The sequence below is a fragment of the Moschus berezovskii genome, chromosome 6, assembly GCF_049115385.1.
Source record: "Moschus berezovskii isolate FMDL1 chromosome 6, NW_MosBer_1.0, whole genome shotgun sequence".
In the NCBI taxonomy this organism is placed as follows: domain Eukaryota; kingdom Metazoa; phylum Chordata; class Mammalia; order Artiodactyla; family Moschidae; genus Moschus; species Moschus berezovskii.
The window spans coordinates 4,911,426-4,931,483 of record NC_142465.1 but is presented as its reverse complement, the minus strand read 5'-3'; the positions used below and the strand labels follow the sequence as shown (position 1 = coordinate 4,931,483).

Sequence of the window (20,058 nt, the reverse complement as noted above, 5' to 3'; positions counted from 1 at the left end):
TTGAGTATATGGGTTTAAAACTTGAAAAGAAACCTAAGCTGGATATAGAGATTTGGCTATTGTCAAGTACTAAAAAGGTGTAATACAGCTTCACTCACAAAGTACATGTTGTTTGAGAAGACAGTCAAGAACAGAAAACCCTGGGAAACATCAAATTTAAGAAGCAATTTCAAACAAAATAAAAACTAACATAAAAAGGAAAATAAGAAAGAAAAAATTTCAGAGAGGTAAGAAAAGCAAAGCCAAGAGAACGTAAGTTTTTGGAAAACAAATATTAAATTTGAAAAACTGAATGAAGGACTGATTATTTGTAAATTTGAATGCCAGGATTGTTGCTGTTGTTTTTAACTCCTTTGCGACTCTATGGACTGCAGCCCTCCAGGCTCCTCTGTCCATGGGATTTCCCAGGCAAGAATACTGGAGTGTCCTTGCCATTTCCTTCAACGGGGATCCTCCGGACCCGGGGATCAAACCTATGGCTCCTGCATTGACAGGCGAGTTCTTTAAAACTAGAGCCACCTGGGAAGCCCAAGCAACAGCACACTGGAGGAATCTACTTTGCCCCCAAAGTGGGCAGCTGGTTCCCTGGCAACTGCAGCTCTCATGGGCAAGTAGGGAGAGACCCACAGCCGCAGCGCATAGGCCCAAAGCTCCCTGCCACTTGTAACCTCGGCTACTGACCAGAAAATCTGTCCACATTCAGACAAGAGGCCACATGTGCCTGGATCTTGGGAAGAAACTGTTAGGGCAGCATGTTGAGAAGTCTCTGGGCTGTCAATCAGCCGCTGGAGTTCCAGGGTCAGATGGTGCGACACACCCCACACATGGGTTTCAGACATTCCTGCAGCATACAAACCAAAGGACGTGGCCACTCGGCACCTAAACTGGCTTCTAGGCACACAGGACACCGGAGGTGGTCAAGGGGCTCAGCCTCTGCCCGGGACTCCGCCGGCAGCGCGCAATTCAAACGGTCCTGCGGCAGCCGGCAAGCCACTCCAGTACTCTTGCCTAGAAAATCCCATGGATGGAGGAGCCTGGTGGGCTGCAGTCCGTGGGGTCGCTACGAGTCAGACATGACTGAGCGACTTCACTTTCACACATTGGAGAAGGAAATGGCAACCCACTCCAGTGTTCTTGCCTGGAAAATCCCAGGGACTGGGGAGCCTGGTGGGCTTCCGTCTGTGGGGTCACACAGAGTCGGACACGACTGAAGTGACTTAGCAGCAGCAGCAGCAGCGGCAGCCTAGCCATCGTGCAGCCCAGCCGTCGTGCAGCTCCGGGTCGCAGCAGAAAGGAGCGGAGGGGAGGGGAGGGCGCGATGGGGGGAGGGGATGGGAGCGGTGGGGGGAGGGGAGGAGGGCGCGGTGGGGGGGCAGGAGTCAACCGGTTGGGTCTCCTGGCCAGCAGCGGCGGGGTGAGGGCCTGAGTATTGCTTCTGAAATAGAAGCTGAAGTCCAAAATAGGAAAAAGACTAAACTCTGAAGCTTCCATGGCTGTAAATGGTGGTATTTTCGCTATTTCCAAAGACGGAATAAGTTTTGGGAAAAAAAGAGGGGAAAAAAGTTTTGGAAAAAGAAGAGTGAATTTGAGCTGACTGCAGTACTAGCAAGGAACTTTAAATAGCGTGCAATTATAAATGTTAGACTGGAATTTGGGAAGTAGACTAGAGCTAGGGATAGGAATCTGAGAGTAATTCAGTGGTGGTAGCTGGCGCAGGGCACGGACTATCCAAATAGAATATATATAGAGAAAAATCCTCTCTAGAGACTGGAATCCTTTTGAACTATTGAGGGAAATATAAAATGGCACAGCCTCTGGGAAAACAGTAAAATGATTCCTCAAAAAAGTAAAAGAATTATGGTATGATTTAGCAATCCTATTTCTGGGTGTGTCACTCAGTCATGTCCAACTGTTAGCAACTCCATGGATTCTAGCCCACCAGGTTCCTCTGTCCATTAAATTCTCCAGACAAGAATTCTGGAGTGGGTTGACATTCCTTTCTCCAGGGGGTCTTCCCCACGCAGGCATTTGAAAGCAGGGACTCAAAGAGATATTTTTGCACCCATGTTGAGTTGACTTTAGGCAGTAAGTCTTGTCTGACTCTTGTCACCCCAGGGACTGCAGCCCGCCACGTTCCTCTGTCCATGGGATTCTCCAGGCAAGAACACTGGAGTGGGTTGCCATTTCCTTCTCCAGGGGATCTTCCTGACCCAGGGATCAAACCCAGGTCCCCTGCATTGCAGGCAGATTCTCTACCATTTAAGCCACCAGGGAAGCCCCGCACCCATGTTAATAGCATTGGTATTCACAAAAGCCAAAAGGCTGAGCAACACAAGTGTCTATCAATGAACAAAGTGGTAAACAAAACATGGCATATACATACAATGGGATGTTATTCAGCCATGAAAGGAAATCCTGACAAATTCGATAACATGGGTGAACTTCGAGGACTTTAAGCTAAGTGAAATGTTGGTCAGAAAAAGACATACTGTATGATTCCATTTATATGAGGTATCTAGCGTAGCTGGACTCACAGGCAAAATGGAGCTTGTCAGGGGCTGGGCACAGCGGGAAATGGGGCACAGAGTTTCAATTTAAGAAGATAAAAAGTTCTGGAGATCGGTTGCACAATAACATGAATGTACTTAACATCACTGAGCTTAAGAATGGTGACAGAGAAACTTTATGTTATGTGCATTTTACCACACATTTTAAAAAGTTAATAATAAATAAATAACCAAGAGAACCCAGAAACTAAACCACAAAAGATGCTCATAATTAAAGGTAGAATAAAAAAGAGAAGTCATCCAAGTAAAAAAGATCAAAGGAGGTGAAACACAGAAAGGAGATACAGCACAGTCAATGGTTTCAAATACTAGAGAAGCGGAAAGGAACGAGAGCCAGAGAAAGGCCACTACATTTGGCTATCAAAACTGTCACTCTGACCTTAGAGAGTGCAGTTTTAGTGAGAGAGGAGATAAACCCAGATTACAGGCGTTAAAGATCATGCGGCTTCCAAAGTGTAGGCAATAAATCCAGATCATCTTTATAAGATTTTAAAGTACTCTAATTAACAATGTAGATTTAACTATTTTTGCTCCCTCCTGAAATCCTACTAAAACAACTGCAAAGGATTTCCTTTCCTTTTTAAGGCACAAAAGAATAGCATAAATTGGAGAAACAACAGCTACAAAAAAACTGGAAGCTTAAAAGAGGATGAAAAAATGATCAAAGATTTTGTAAACGTGAGAAAGCTGACTCCTAAGCTATCAATGAAGAAGACTGAGAAGCAACTTAGCTAACATTGTTGAATCTCCTAAAGGCTCAAACACCTCTAGAAGTGGGGGTAAATGGAGGAGACTGAAAATGAATTGTTCAAAGATTGTTTCAGCTCAGCTCAGTTCAGTCGCTCAGTCGTGTCCAACTCTTTGCGACCCCATGAATCACAGCACGCCAGGCCTTCCTGTCCATCACCAGCTCCCGGAGTTCACTCAAACTCATGTCCATCGAGCTGCTGATGCCATCCAGCCATCTCATTCTCTGTCGTCCCCGTCTCCTCCTGCCCCCAATCCCTCCCAGCATCAGAGTCTTTTTCCAGTGAGTCAACTCTTCGCATGAGGTGGCCAAAGTATTGGAGTTTCAGCTTTAGCATCAGTCCTTCCAATGAACACCCAGGACTGATCTCCTTTAGAATGGACTGGTTGGATCTCCTCGCAGTCCAAGGGACTCTCAAGAGTCTTCTCCAGCACCACAGTTCAAAAGCATCAATTCTTCGGCGATCAGCTTTCTTCACAGCCCAACTCTCACATCCATACCTGACCACAGGAAAAACCATAGCCTTGACTAGACGGACCTTGGTTGGCAAAGTAATGTCTCTGCTTTTTAATATGCTATCTAGGTTGGTCATAACTTTCCTTCCAAGGAGTAAGCGGCTTTTAATTTCATGGGTGCAATCAGCATCCGCAGTGATTTTGGAGCCCAAAAAAACAAAGTCTGACACTGTTTCCACTGTTTTTCCATCTATTTCCCATGAAGTGATGGGACCAGATGCCATGATCTTCGTTTTCTGAATGTTGGGCTTCAAGCCAACTTTTTCACTCTCCTCTTTCACTTTCATCAAGAGGCTTTTTAGTTCCTCTTCACTTTCTGCCATAAGGGTGGTGTCATCTGCATATCTGAGGTTATTGATATTTCTCCCGGCAATCTTGATTCCAGCTTGTGCTTCTTCCAGCCCAGTGTTCCTCATGATGTACTCTGCATATAAGTTAAATAAGCAGGGTGACAATATACAACCTTGATGTACTCCTTTTCCTATCTGGAACCAGTCTGTTGTTCCATGTCCAATTCTAACTTTTGCTTCCTGACCTGCATACAGGTTTCTCAAGAGGCAGGTCAGGTGGTCTGGTATTCCCATCTCTTTCAGAATTTTCCACAGTTTATTTTGATCCACACAGTCAAAGGGTTTGGCATAGTCAATAAAGCAGAAATAGATGTTTTTCTGGAACTCTCTTGCAGAAGTCATTAAACAATTTCAAAATTTAACAAAGTAATGAAACCAGTGTGGCACTATAAGACAATGTGTCAAGTCACTTAAGTTGCGTCTGACTCTTTGCAACCCTTTGGACTATAGGCTGCTAGGCTCCTCTGTCTATAGGGATTCTCCAGGCAAGAACACTGGAGTGGTTTGACATGGCCTCCCCCCAGGGGGTCTTCCCCATGCAAGTCTTTTATGTCTCCCACATTGGCAGGCAGGTCCTTTACCACTAGTGCCACCTGGGAAGCCCATAAGACAAGAGACACACAAATGGAATAGAATTTAGAGTTCAACACAAGTTTTGACTATTTATGGTCTTCTAATTTTCAACAAGTGTGCTAAAACTGTTCAATAGCAAAGAACAACTTTGGATATCCACGTGAAAAACAATGAACACTGTTCATTCAATGAACAGGTGTTCAATGAACACCTTACTTCAGACATAAAACTTAACTCAAAATGGATCACTGATCTAAATTAAAAGCTAAAACTATAACAGTCAGCAGAAAACATAGGATTATATCTTCATGACCATGGATTAGGCAATTTTTTTCTTAGGTATGATAACAAAACCATAAGCAATCAAAGAAAATATAAATATGATCTCATCAAAATTAAACACTTTGTGCCTCAAAGGACATCATGAAGAAAATGAAAAGACAACCCACAGTATAAATCATGTATCTCATAGAAGACAGTAACCAGGATATAGAAGGATCTTTTACAAGCTGACATTGAAAAAACAAGTAAACCAATTTTGAAATGGACAAAGGATTTGAATTGACATTTGTCCAAAGAATATATGACCAATGGGTATATGAAAAGATGTTCAACATTAGTCATTCAGTTCAGTTCAGTCGCTCAGTCGTGTCCGACTCTCCACGACCCCATGAATCACAGCACGCCAGGCCTCCCTGTCCATCACCAACTCCCGTAGTTCACTCAAATTCATGTCCACAGAGTTGGTGATGCCATCCAGCCATCTCATTCTCTGTCGTCCCCGTCTCCTCCCACCCCCAACATTAGTCATTAGAGAAATACAAATCAAAACACACAGAAAGATACTACTTTATAAACCACTAGAATGGCTAAAATAAAAAAGACAAATATTGGAAGAAAGTGGAAAAATAGCAAGCCTCATACATTGTTGATAGGATTGAAAAATGGTAAGAGTCACTTTGGAAAAGTTTGGTAGTCTTTCAAAATATTAACTACAAAGTTACCATGTGACCCAACAATTTTACCTCTAGGTATATATTACAATGCAGTGACTGAGGGACTTCACTTTCACTTTTCACTTTCACACATTGGAGAAGGAAATGGCAACCCACTCCAGTGTTCTTGCCTGGAGAACCCCAGGGACGGGGGAGCCTGGTGGGCTGCCGTCTATGGGGTCACACAGAGTCGGACACGACTGACGTGACTTAGCAGCAGCAGCAGCAGTCATTTTGGAAAAATGTTTGGCAGCTCCTCAAAAAGTTAACCCTAGAATTACCATATAACAGCAGCTCCACTCTTTGGTATACACCTAAGAAAAATGAAAACGTATGCCACAGAAAAACTTACACATGAATGTTTATAGCAGTCTTATTCATAACAAAAAAAACCCCAAATTCATAACAACGCAGATATCAACTAATGAAAAGACAAAACAAAATATGGTGTGTCCAGAAACAGTAACATAAAGGAAGAAAGTAATCTTGAAAACATCATACTGAAAGAAGCCAGTCACAAAAGATCACATAGTGCATGATTCCATTTATATGAAATGTGGTGAAGAGGTGAAAACAAACAAGGAAAGGGGTGGGGCAGAGGAGACAGATGGACAGACAGCAGATTAAGGGCTGTCGGGTGGGGAGGGAGTGGGAAGGCAGGAATGACTACTATGAGAACCGGGTTTCTTCCGACAGTTACGGAAATACTCTAAATGCTGGAGTACTCACACGACTGTGAGTATATTAAAAATCAGCGACCGGCACACTCTAAAAGAGTGCATTTCATGGCACATGAAGTTTATCCTAATAAAACTGTTATTTTGTTTAAAGGCAGTTAAAACTCTATATTCCCCTCTTCTATTCTACATAGCCAATCCACTTCCCTTCCTACCCCCAGGGGGATGAATGGAGCTTATTTTCTGGAAACTGTAAAACAGAGGACCTCTGGACAGAAGGGCACTAGACACACTTGAGAACAGCATTCCCCTGAAAGTAAAGTGATTAAAGGAACACGTGCACTGAACACTGAGACTCCAACCACAGGAGGCCAGGCATTTACCCTGCAGCCAGGTCATGGGGAAACGGTTGGAGACTCTGACCAGGAAAGAAAGAAAAACCTGAAAAGACATTGAGAGCTCTGAACAAAATAGAGCAATCAGATTACCCTACGGTAGAGCCCCCATCATTGGCAAGCCCCGACTGAAACATATGGTAGATTGGATTAGTGACAATTATGTAAAAAGCAAACAAACAAAAGAAACCCTCAATAAGAATTGACTCCCAAAGTAAAATTAAAGGGTCGAAGACAGACATGTCTCAGCTAAGAACTGCATTGCCCTAACCAATATAATGACTTTCCCTGGTAGCTCAGTGGTGAAGAATCTGCCTGCCAATGCAGGAGATTCAGGAGACACAGGTTTGATTCCTGGGTCAGGAAGATCCCATGGAGAAGAAGGAAATGGCAACCCATTCCAGCATTCGTTGCCTGGGAAATCCCATGGACAAAGAAGTCCAGTGGGTTGCAGGCCATGGGGGTCACAAGAGAGTCGGACACAATTTAGCAACTAAACAAGGACAAACTGATACTACATCAACTATATCGGAAGATGGAGCCATGAAGAAGGGGGCATGTGTACAGTGGGGACTGAGGGGAGAGGGAGTAAATAAATGACTCCTGGTCGGAGAACCAAGATCCCACAAGCCACATGGCACGGCCAAAAAAAATCCAACTGAGATTACAATGTTATCAAAGTGAATTTTCAGAGATGTAAAGAAATATGTTCGGGGGAAGGATAAAAGGAAATATGCTGACGAGAAGAAAAAATTTCCCTGGTCCCTCCCCGAGATGAATGGGGAAGGCGAGTGCAGTTACTAAAGGGCAGACATGGGCTGTCAGAGTATGGAGGTACCTGAAACATAATCATGAGAGGTTATTTTGAGACTGGGAATCAACCAAGTCTGATCTCCTCCCCTTAAGTCTTCCTGGTTGTGAGCCATTGTTTCAGCCTCCCCAGTTCGTGTCACAAGCAAATGTGATATGTATGCCTGCTGTGCCTAAACCACATTGAATAAGGCAAGAGAAAGGGCTTAACTTCAGGGCATAAAACCAGTCAACCTAACGATCACTTTGGTTGGATTTTTTTTTTTCCATTGACATCTGACTCCTAGGGTTTACAGGGTACATTTTTGGTTCTGTGACAGGAATTGTTCACTATTATATCATTCATTCCTAATTCCTCCAACCTAACCACATGAATACCATACCAAAATAAACTTATGCCATAGCTAAAGTATTTCCTTAACTTAGTAGCATAGTAATTTATCAGCAAAGAAATGAAACACACCTGCCATGACTTTTAAGAAACTCAAGCAGGTATTTACATAACACTATTTTCAACATATTCACAAACCAACTGTCATATACATAGTTAATGAAGTTGTCATCTATTCTAGTACTCTGCATGTGTGCTAAGTTGCATCAGTCATGTCTGATTCTTTGTGACCCTATGGACAATAGCCTTCCTGGTTCCTCTGTCCATAGGATTCTCCAGGCAACAGTACTGGAGTGGGTTATCACGCCCTCCTCCAGGGCAGCTTCCCGACCCAGGAATCAAACCTGCGTCCCTTAGATCTCCTGCATTGACAGGCAGGTTCTTTACCACTAGAACCATATCCTGGTACTTTAAGTATCTATGAATGGATTTTTTTTTTTTTTAAAGCAGCAGTATGGGAAAAAAGTCTTAGGCTCACATGAGATCTTAGGAGATGCCACTCTTTGAATGGGAAGTCTTCATAAAACTGATTATGTTGTGATTGTCAGTATGGGGCTTCCCAGGTGGCACGAGTGGTAAAGAATCTTCCTACCAATGCAGGAGACACAAGAGATGCAGGTTCGATCCCTGGGTTGAGAAGATTGCCTGGAGTAGGAAATGGTGACCTGCTCCACTATTTCTTGCCTGGAAAATTCCATGGACAGAAGAGCCTGGAGGGCTACAGTTTATGGGGCCACAGAGTTAGACATGACTGAGCACACACTCATAGTCAGTATGAGGTATGCACTTGTGCTCACAGGAAGAAAATCCCCAAACAATAGCAACTCAAGTGGCCTCCACTACGTCCACTCATACATGAAAGTGTGCAGACTCAATGGAAATAATTTATTCCTGTGGAACACGCCCAAAGACTATAGAAACTATCATTTTGAGAAAAAAAATTTCAACAAAGATAGATACATTTAAATTTTGCAAGGACGTTCTGTCAACCAGCCAGACATCCAGACAATATAATCTGAATTAAGTCATGAAGGATAAGGGTAATTTGGTATCAAGAGTCTGACTGAACTGACCTAATGTGGAATCATAACCAAAAACAGTTGCGACAGCCTTAGAAATCATTTTTCTGATAAAATGTTCACATGACTATCAGTTCAGTTCAGTCGCTCAGTCATGTCCGACTCTGCAACCCCATGGACTGCAGCATGCGAGGCTTTCTTATCCATCAACAACTCCCAAAGCTTGCTCAGGCTCATGTCCATCAAGTCGGTGATGCCACCCAACCACCTCATCCCGGTCGTCCCCTTCTCCTCCTGCCCTCAATCTTTCCTGGCATCAGGGTCGTTTCCAATAAGTCAGTTCTTCCCATCAAGTGGCCACAGTATTGGAGTTTCAGCTTCAACATCAGTCCTTCCAGTGAACATTCAGGACTGATTTCCTTTAGGATGGACTGGTTGGATCTCCTTGCAGTCCAAGGGACTCTCGAGTCTTCTCCAACACCACCAAAAGCCATCAATTCTTCGGTGCTCAGTTTTCTTTATAGTCCAACTCTCACATCCATATACGACTACTGGAAAAGCCATAGCTTTGACTAGACAGACCTTTGACTATCAAGTAGACACTATAATTTCCCTTACCACTAAAATACTTAGTGCAGACAAGCCGGGTGATTTTTATTTTTTATAATTTTCTATATTGACCAAGATGGTTGACTAGAGACTTCTCTTTATTAATAAGCAAAATATGAAATCTGTCTTACATTTGTGTTCTCATTTTCATATTTTTATGACAACTTTCATAAAGGGAGGCTCATAAAAGGCAAGCACATTTAAACCAATTTGAAAAGAATAAAACTAAAGCAGAAAAGGAATAGTGATTTATTCTGGGGTCAGTGAGGCAATGGCTCAGATGAAACCAGAACACAGTTCAGATTTAAAATCAAAATGACCTCAATGAAAACAAATCAAATGGTGCCCCCAGGCCTTACCTGTTGGATACTATGTTTTCGCAGGAAAAGCTCCTGTATTTAAAAAAAAAAAAAAAGCCATAATGGTGCTCTCAGACAATGTGAGTCCTTAAGAATAACTTAGGAAACTATGGAATGAGATTAAAGAGGGACCCCCTAGACCGAGGCCAGGACTCTCATGGACTCACTCCACACTGTAAAGCTAACAAATAAAATGCTCACAATTATTCAACTCTTCTTGCAGAATAAACTCATGGGGGGAGGGAGGTGTGCTCAGCTGCTCAGTCGTGTCCAACTCTTTGCAACCCCACGGGCTGTAGCCCACCAGGCTTCTCTGTTGGATTTTCCCCGCAGGGATCCTGGAGGGGGCTGCCATTTCCTCCTTTGGGGAGCCTGCCCAACCCAGGGATTGAACCCGTTTCCTGAGTCTCCTACATTGGCAGGTGGATTCTTCACCACCACTGAGCCACTCTTCTAAACATAACTTCTAATTCTGAAGAGTTGAAAATACGGAAAATTCAGCAGCCCAGGCATGTGAGAAGCATCACAAAATCAAACTGAGAGTGACCAAAAGAAAATGGGAATTGCTGTGGTAAAACATTTCCTTTTCCACAAGTGTTCAAAAAAAAAAAAAAGGAGTCTGGTGGGGTATGGATTCTCATGGCTGGAATGATTCACTTATAGTCCTGTCAGGAACAAGGGAATAGGTTAGGAAAAAATGATTCTGCTGAGGCAGATGGCGCCAGGATTCTGCCACCTGAACTCAACTCACCGGACTACAGTTGAAACATTCCTATTCCTTAAATTCCTTCCCTAAGATGTACCTGTCAAGACTAACGCATCCATTACCTGTGTATGTATGGCTGAGTCCCTTTGCTGTTCACCTGAAATTGTCACAACATAGTTAATCAGCTATACCCCAATACAGAATAAAAAATTGAAAGATAAAAAAAAAAAAAATAACCCTACCCATTCTGTAAGTTGTAGTTTAAGCAGCAAGGGCTTTTTTGTCACTCTTCTTAGGTATGAAATATCAATGAAACTGATTCTTTTCCCCCCGATCTTCACCAATCAATGAAATTTTGGGATAAGTCATATTAAACAAAAAGTTAAAAGGCTGGTCTGGAAAACTTAATAGGATATGAAGGAAGCTAGAAACATCAGACTGGGTTTCCCCTCATTAGCCTACATATAGAATTCTTAAAAGCTCTGTAAGCCAGTAGAGAATAAAATATTTGCCCCTAATTTATTCAGAAATTGCATTTAAATTGAGGAATTTAACAATACTGTTTTTCGGGTTAACTTCTTTACACCCTGATGTGTGTGAAAGAACTTATTGTGAATTTTGGAAGTGGGGAAGGCAGAAATAGGAGCACACGTGTGTGTTTATAATAGCATTACTTCTATTAAGAGTATAAAAAAATAAACAATTCCACTCAGAAAACAATTTAGGTCTTTACATTATCTATTTCGGTTAGATGCTATTCATTGTTAATGACTTCCTGGTCAGCAGATACTCCATATGGCCTATTTAACATCTGATTCAGTTAACAAAAAGCATGTGACTCAGATTTTCTCTGAATGTATCCTGTTTTCCATGCTTCACAGGCACAGTGGCATGCAGTCTTAATATTAACCACTCACAAGTACACCTTGACGGTTTCTGCGCTGGAGAATTTGCCTTACAAAATGATCCTGTGACACTCATGAAAAAACGCAAGGTACAATCAGGCCATAAAACATCTAAAGCAATCTTAAGAACAGCTTTCGTTGTGTTTTTATAGCAGTTGGCCAGCTCATTGGGTCTGGTGCCTCCAGACTAGTGTGGTATCGAAAATATGTATTATTGAATGTCACAGCAAAAGCCCATTTCTGAAGTTAATACATCTTCTTAATTAAAAAAACCTGAAAGGCCTGTTCATTGATCACAGCAAAGCTTACTGGAATTTGTTCTTTCCATTCTGTCTACTTTAGGACATAGAGATGTGAAGACCAACACACCAGAAAGATCTCTCAGGAGAAGCGTGTTTAACAGCTGACTTGTTTGTTCCAGGGCTTCCCAGGTGGCTCAGTGGTAAAGAAACCGCCTGCCAAGGCAGGAGACAGGGGACACAAGCTTGATCCCTCTGGGGAAGATTCTCTAGAAAATGGCAACCTACTCCAGAATTCCTGCCTGGAAAATCCCAGAGGAGCCTGGTGGGCTAAAGTCCATGGAATCCCAGAGTCAGACAAGACTGAGGAAGCACTCACTCTATTATTCTATTATTCCAATTCTAACTCAAGGGATTGAACTACCTTAGGTAAATACAGCATTTCTGATTCCTGATGGTTCTTAGAAAGAGATTTGGATTACGATCTGTTTTTCTTTACAGTGAGTTTATTAACAATGCAATTTCCCATGGGCCAAGAGTGCTCTGGATACCCCAGAACTTACAGAAGTATGTCCAATCACACTGCCCCACCCCCACCCTTCTTTGCATCTAAGGATGACACACTCTTTTCCCTAAGTCAAGACAGCCTGAAAAATAGGAATCTACTTAAAAGACCTAAGATAAAAATGTTTGTAATCAGAGCAATCCTCAAATATCTACAACTTCAAAAGCTCCCATATTATAAGGACCCAAAGGGAGGACAGGCCAAATACACTGTAATCATTTAAGTGGCAGTATTCATGTTAAAATCATTGAGTTGACCAAAAAGTTCTTTCAGGTTTTTCCCTAAGATGTTACCAGAAAACCCTAACGAACGTTTTGGGCAACTCAGTACAGTAGGTACAGACGTTTACTGTCAAGACAATGACATTCAGTTCAGTTCAGTCGCTCAGTCGTGTCCAACTCTTTGCAAACCCATGAATCACAGCACACCAGGCCTCCCTGTCCATCACCAACTCCCGGAGTTCACTCAAGCTCATGTCCATCGAGTCAGTGATGCCATCCAGCCATCTCATTCTCTGTCGTCCCCATCTCCTCCCACCCCCAATCCCTCCTAGCATCAGACTCTTTTCCAGTGAGTCAACTCGTCGCATGAGGCGGCCAAAGTATTGGAGTTTCAGCTTTAGCATCAGTCCTTCCAATGAACACCCAGGATTGATCTCCTTTAGAATGGACTGGTTTGACCTCCTTGCATTAGATACTGATTAAAACAACTTTCAGATTCATCTCAAATTTAACCCTGTTTCATGTTCAGAAATAAAATGACACTGAACGTTTCTCTTCAAAATGTAAGAACAGAGGAGGAACCTAAATAAAATAGTCAAAAGTTGACTGTCATCACTTTTTACTAAAAATGATGACCAGAACTAGGGCAAACCTACCTTAGAAAATCAAGGAACTACTTTAAAAAAAACAAAAACAAAAACTTAAGGACCTGTCTACCTAACTGTAAGTCAAAATTTAAGCCAAGCAATACAATATACAATGGCAATTCTCTAAATTTCCAATGCAAAAAGGTTGCCCATAGACTCCTATCAGAATTGAAAACACTTTTTACAGCACATAATATAGCTCAGCCACTAAAGAATCCTCCTGCAATTCAGGAGACCCTGATTCAATTCCTGTGTTGGGAAGATCCGCTGGAGAAGGGATAGGCTGCTGCTAAGTTGATTCAGTCGTGTCCAACTCTGTGCGACCCCACAGACGGTAGCCCACCAGGCTCCCCTGTCCCTGGGATTCTCCAGGCAAGAATACTGGAGTAGGTTGCCATTTCTTTCTCCAATGCAGGAAAGTGAAAGTGAAGTCGCTCAGTAGTGTCTGACTCTTAGCGACCCCATGGATTGCAGCCTACCAGGATCCTCCATCCATGGGATTTTCCAGACAAGAGTACTGGAGAGGAGTGCCATTGCCTTCTCCGAGGGATAGGCTACCCACTCCAGTATTCTTGGGCTTCCCTCGTGGCTCAGCTGGTAAAGAATCTGCTTGCAATGGAGGAGACCTGGGTTCAATTCCTGGGTTGGGAAAATCCCCTGGAGAAGTGAAAGGCTACCCATTCCAATATTCTGGCCTGGAGAATTCCAAGGACTTTCATGGGGTTGCAAAGAGTTGGACACGACTGAGTGACTTGCACTTTCACTTTCAATATTTTATGTGTTATCAGCAAGGACAGAGCACCTTGTGAAAATTAAAACAATTCTTTTAAAAGTCAGACTAAGACACTTACCTGAACTGTATCTATCTTAGCAATATCAACAGTTCAAGTTTACATGGTTATTTGCTAGCTGGTTTTGAGGAGTAGGATTAAGTCAGACTTTACTTAGCACTGTATAATCATTATTTACATATAAAAAATGGGCCAAATATTACATGTTTATAAAAATGTTTTTAAGAAGTAGTTTTAAAAATAAAACTTCACAAAAGTTAAACTTACTAAATGTCTTAAGATTTTTTAAAACTCTGAAGTAGACATTATACTACATAGTTAGGGGGAAAAAAATCTCCCCAAAAGTCCCTGTCCAGGAAGAACAAGAAGGACATCAAGATGTTCTCAGCAATTTCCTGAACAGCAGGAAATGAAAGGCTGGAGATACTGAGTTTTGATCAGTTTACTTTTTTTTCCTGAATAGACTTACTCATTATTAACTGATGAAAGATAACACACATATGATATTAAAAACTACAATCTAATGGTTCTACTGTCATGATTGTCAGTTAAAGCTCAAGTAAGAAAAAGTTCATTTGGTTCCCTAGTTCAGGGATGGGGGGAGGTCAGGGTGCTTGGAATCTATCTAGTGGACCATTTTAGAACTATGTAACTTTTATTTTACATTATTAACATCACTTGTAGGAAGTTGCTTTACTGATTCAGATAATTATATCCTCCAAGGTAATACTATACCCAATTTCATGCTAATAAAAAGTTTCTTTATAAAAGAGTCATGTTTCTTTCTCACTTCTTTCCACAACTCATTCAAATGACTGTTTCAATGATATGAAAATACAAGATGCACTGGGGTCCATCTTAGGGTTTTCTTCTGCTGATGAAGAACCAGCAGATTATTTCCAAGTGCAATTTAACTGAAAACACCATTTCAACTTCAAATTTATTTTAATGATATGTACAGAAGTAAACAAATTACAATTAAAATGGAATCAGTTATGTTCATTACACATAACTTAAAATCATGCAACACTGCATGGTAAAAACAACAGCTTCATTCATATACAAAAGAGCATTATTTTGAGACTCGTGATAGTATAATGAAATTTTTGACGTAAGCTTTTGGCAAAGAGTATTTCATAAAAATTTAAAGACCTGATTAATCAGTTAATGCACTATTAGGAAAGATAGTAAACATTAGTAAAATGAGACTATAAGCAATTAACTTGAAAATTACACCAGGTATGGGATTGAATGTGGTCTCCTGAAATAAATGTTTGGTTAAGAAAATAGCTGTGAAAAAGATCTCATATTGAAGCTATGCATTAACTTTGTGAAATCAGGTTATATAAATCAATAGTCAAGTTTATTCAGTTAAAGAAAATATGCCTATCCTTTCTTATACTCATAAATAAGTACTTATACAGTCATTATATACAAGTGAAGAAAAGTTCAATGTAAAAAATATACTGCCAATCCACTTATTATGGTTGAAATAGCTCTTTATCTACACATTAAACTGCATTGATGAAAATGTCCAATTTAAATCACATTCAACCAGCGTAAATATTTAAGCTGAGTACTTTTGTAAACAAGAGAGAAAAATAAATTCTTTCATCACTGGGCCACCACCTACTTCTCAGCTTAGAAAGCTATAGAAAGGCTCAGCATTTAATCAAATCCAAACCTGCTAAACTTGGAGTAAACAAAGTGAATGTTTTCAAAGTGCATAATTTCCAACTCATCCACTTGTACTATTTTTTCAATTCCAGTTCATCAGCAAGAAAATAAAATGTACTTAGCTATAAAAAAATACCAAGGAATGTTATTGAAAAGGAAAGGCTATTTGGTAGAAGTAACTACAAAAATAATTAGTTTAAATCTTTGTAAAGCTTTAATGTAAGAACATCAGTACACATTCTTTCCATAAACCTTAAAGCATGATCGATACCAAGATTTCAAATTTTCACCTTTCAAGTACTTGAAAAAAAGTTGTAACAAAGTGTCTCTTCAAAGAATGATCATGCAGGTGTTAATCTGCTGACATTTGGGGACATGGATATCTCTGTTGGGTTGTCATCTCTGCCTCCACTGGCAGTAAGGACAGGCAATGAGTTACTCTGAAATGCAGATGCAGGACAAATAGTCATGCTAACATTTTCATCTTCCCCATTGTCTGAATCCGGCGTGGTAACTTCACTATCCTGAAGCCCCAGGATCTCACAAACTGCTTGTGGCAACTCCTGAATAAGAAGAACCAAATATAAAATCATCATTCACCAGAGAGGAAAAGTAATCACAAATTAACACTTACAATTTAAGATAACATCAAACATTTATTCTAACAGTGCAATTGTTATGCACCTTCTCAGACCTTCCTTCTCCACTCGAAATGAAATCCAAACCACTCTTTTTAATAAGTGATTTTCTGATCTTCTATTCTGAATTAGCCACTCCCCACCCTACCACTCCCACATACTGTTTTCTAACATTTTGCATTTATTTCATTCTCTTTATTTACGCAATTTTTTCCCTCAATACACAAATGTTCCTTAAACTTGAAAAGTATCACCGACAAGTTTTAACAGAATTCAGTTCAGTTAAACTTGAAAAGTATCACTGACAAGTTTTGAACAGAATAGCCATCAAATAAATATGTGTAAAACTGAACTAAAATAGGGCTTCCCTGCTGGTTCAGTGGTAAAGAATCCACCTGCCAATGTAGAAGACACGGATTCGATCCCTGATCTGGATGCCGTGGAGCAACTAAGCCTGTGCACCTCAAGTACTGAGCCTGGGAGACTCAATTACCGAGCCCATGTGCTGCAGCCACAGAAGTCCGAGAGCCTGAGCTCCCCAAGCAGAGGAGCCCCTGCAGGGAGGAGCCTGCGAGACACAAGGAAGAGCAGCCCCCACTGTCCTCAACCAGAAAAGCCCAGGCAGCAATGAAGTCCCGGTGCAGCCGTAAGTATATAAATATGTAAAATTGTAAAGAGAAAAATTGAGCCGAAAAAAATATTTGGAACCATGAACAAATGACACAAAGACTAAATAAGAATTCTCTTAAAAATCTGAAAACCAAATACACCAAAAGTATAATGCTGCTGCTACTGCTGCTAAGTCACTTCAGTCGTGTCCGACTCTGTGTGACCCCATAGACGGAAGCCCACCAGGCTCCCCCGTCCCTGGGATTCTCCAGGCAAGAACACTGGAGTGGGTTGCCATTTCCTTCTCCAATGTGTGAAAGTGAAAAGTGAAAGTGAAGTCGCTCAGTCGTGTCCGACCCTTAGCGACCCCACGGACTGCAGCCTACCAGGCTCCTCCATCCATGGGATTTTCTAGGCAAGAGTACTGGAGTGGCTTGCCATTGCACTTTGGTTTAAATTCAGGACATAACACCTCAAATTTGCCTTGTTTTTAGAGATAATTAACAGCGTGACTGATATAAATGTAATGACACTGACCAAATAATATTCATTTAATTATTTCTGATTAGCATCTGTCTTTACTTGAAGACACTATATATTTAATATGAGGTCCTGTTCTGTGTTCACTAATTTGATAATATATCAATGTTTCTATAGCCTCTCTTGTTTTAGCCAAAGTGTTTTCATTACTTTTATCATTCTGTCTTATTACTATTTGTCTCCTAGAATAATTATTCAATTGTTTTCAATTAAGTGCTGTAAATCTATAATGGTAAACAAATGTTAGTCAATGCTTTGTGTCTGCCATCAACTTACTAATTTAACTTCTAAAAAGAAAAGTTTTGTGACCTCAATCCACCAAAATCATACAGACAAAAAATCGATTACTTAAAATACTGTATACCTTGCATTTTACCATCTGTAGTGAAATTGCTTCTGCCTTGCATAGTACATCTTCCACATCAATTTTCATGGACAATTCATTGATATGCTAGAATAAATCAATAAAATAATTGAAACTGAAACACTATTATACTCTATTACACAATTTATTACTAGTTATATTCAGTCAGTTCAGTTGCTCAGTCATGTCCAACTCTTTGCGACTCCCTGAACTACAGCATGCCAGGCTTCCCTGTCCATCACCAACTTCCGGAGTTTACTCAAACTCATGTCCATTGAGTCGGTGATGCCATCCAAACATCTCATTCTCTGTCGTCCCCTTCTCCTCCCGCCTTTAATCTTCCAGCATCAGGGTCTTTTCTAATGAGTCAGTACTTCACATCAGGTGGCCAAAGTACTGGAGTTTCAACTTCAACATCAGTCCTCCCGATGAATATTCAGGACTGATTCCCTTTAGGATAAACTGGTTGGATGTCCTTGCTGTCCAAGGGACTCTCAAGAGTCTTCTCCAACACCACAGTTCAAAAGCAGCAATTCTTCGGCACTCAGCTTTCTTTATAGTCCAACTCTCACATCCATACATGACTAAAGGAAAAACCATAGCTTTGACTAGACGGGCCTTTGTTGGCAAAGTAATGTCTCTGCTTTTTAATAAGCTGTCTAGGTTGGTCATAACTTTCCTTCCAAGGAGTAAGTGTCTTTTAATTTCATGGCTGCAGTCACCATCTGTAGTGATTTTCGAGCCCAAAAAATTAAAGTCACTCACTGTTTCCCCATCTATTTGCCATGAAGTGATAGGACCAGATGCCATGATCTTAGTTTTCTGAATGTTGAATTTTAGCCAACTTTTTCACTCTCCTCTTTTACTTTCATCAAGAGGCTCTTTAGTTCTTCTTAGCTTTCTTCCATAACGGTGGTGTCATACTAGTTACATTACACTGTAGAATATCCCTCATTAGATCATTTCAAGTTTTAAAGCTAAAGAACAGCTATTAATAATAAGCTTATGGAACATTAAATCCAGCAGTTGTCCCAAGTCTACCATCTCAAAGTTATAAGCAAAAGAATTACTTTTTTTAGAAAAGTAAACAACATAAAAGAGCATTTGTTGAATTTGCTTCTCTTTCTAATTAGCTAGGAGAAAAAATAACTAGCCAATATGTTCAACTTGCTGAATTGTTATTCTCAGAGAACTGGTCCTAGTATTGACTACTACTGATAAAACTTTAAGTCACTCAAGAGATTCAATTACACTCCAAGGAAATGATTGTTTTCCAACAAAAAGAGGAAAGAGTCAAAATATTAAAATCTAAATTAAAAGAATAACTACCTTAAGTATTTCATTAAAGCCATAATGTTTTTCCATTATTTGTTGTTTTTCTGACTCCAGAATAGCACAACAGAGAAGAAGATGAAAATTTTTACATGGTAGTTCAGTCCACATTACCTGTAGAAAACAGAACACATATTTAGTAAACTCTATCAATTCTAAAATATTTCTTCATAGATATGATGCTCAATTCTGAATGACTTCTATGCAAAGTAAAAGTTGCCTAGATGGAGTAGTCCATTCTTTTTCTAGTTAAGAAATGAGGTGTGGGAAATGAAAGTCTTATTACCCACAAACAATAAATTAATTACGATGAATTTCAAACATATCTCTATTTAGGTGACTACAGTTAGCACTGAGCCTAATCAATACGATAAATGGCTAAGGTGTAAAGGTTAGAGGTATTTTCAATATTTTTCTGAACCTTTATAGTTTTTTACCTTTAAATCTTCAGTCTCTGGGGCTGGGGGGAAAAGCTACATCACAGGAATAAAAATGCAGTTATACACTGCATGGAATTAAAAACACCCAAAGGTAGCTTTACATTCTAAACAACATATTATATAATAAATCAGAATATCTCTGATTGTGACAAAAACTGAATCAACCACCCAAAATTTATACCCAAATGTGTACAACATTTGATCACTTCTTCCTAATAAATGTCCTAAAACTTAAGTCTTAATTTCCTCTGGTTAATGTACTTAATATCTTTTTTAGAAAGATCAAAGACTCATGTAAACAATATTATTAAAGCATACCAGAAATGTTTTTATTTCTTTTACTAAAAATAAACCAAGTAGAATCATTTTCAGACTA

The 20,058-nt window shown here is 40.4% G+C and overlaps 1 protein-coding gene across 3 annotated transcripts in view; it reads right to left on the bottom strand.

Moving 5' to 3' along the window:
* Positions 1–15,008: 15,008 nt before the first annotated feature.
* TBC1D15 (TBC1 domain family member 15) overlaps positions 15,009–20,058 on the bottom strand; it is an 84,731-nt gene continuing 79,681 nt past the window's right edge. For all 3 annotated transcript variants that reach the window (XM_055394113.2, XM_088836802.1, XM_055394114.2), the window contains 3 exons: positions 19,240–19,356; positions 17,911–17,997; positions 15,009–16,322 (listed from right to left, as the gene is read on the bottom strand). In XM_055394113.2, the coding sequence (XP_055250088.2) occupies positions 16,101–16,322; positions 17,911–17,997; positions 19,240–19,356 (426 nt within the window). In that variant the 3' untranslated portion in view covers positions 15,009–16,100. The remainder of the gene's footprint in view (positions 16,323–17,910; positions 17,998–19,239; positions 19,357–20,058) is intronic.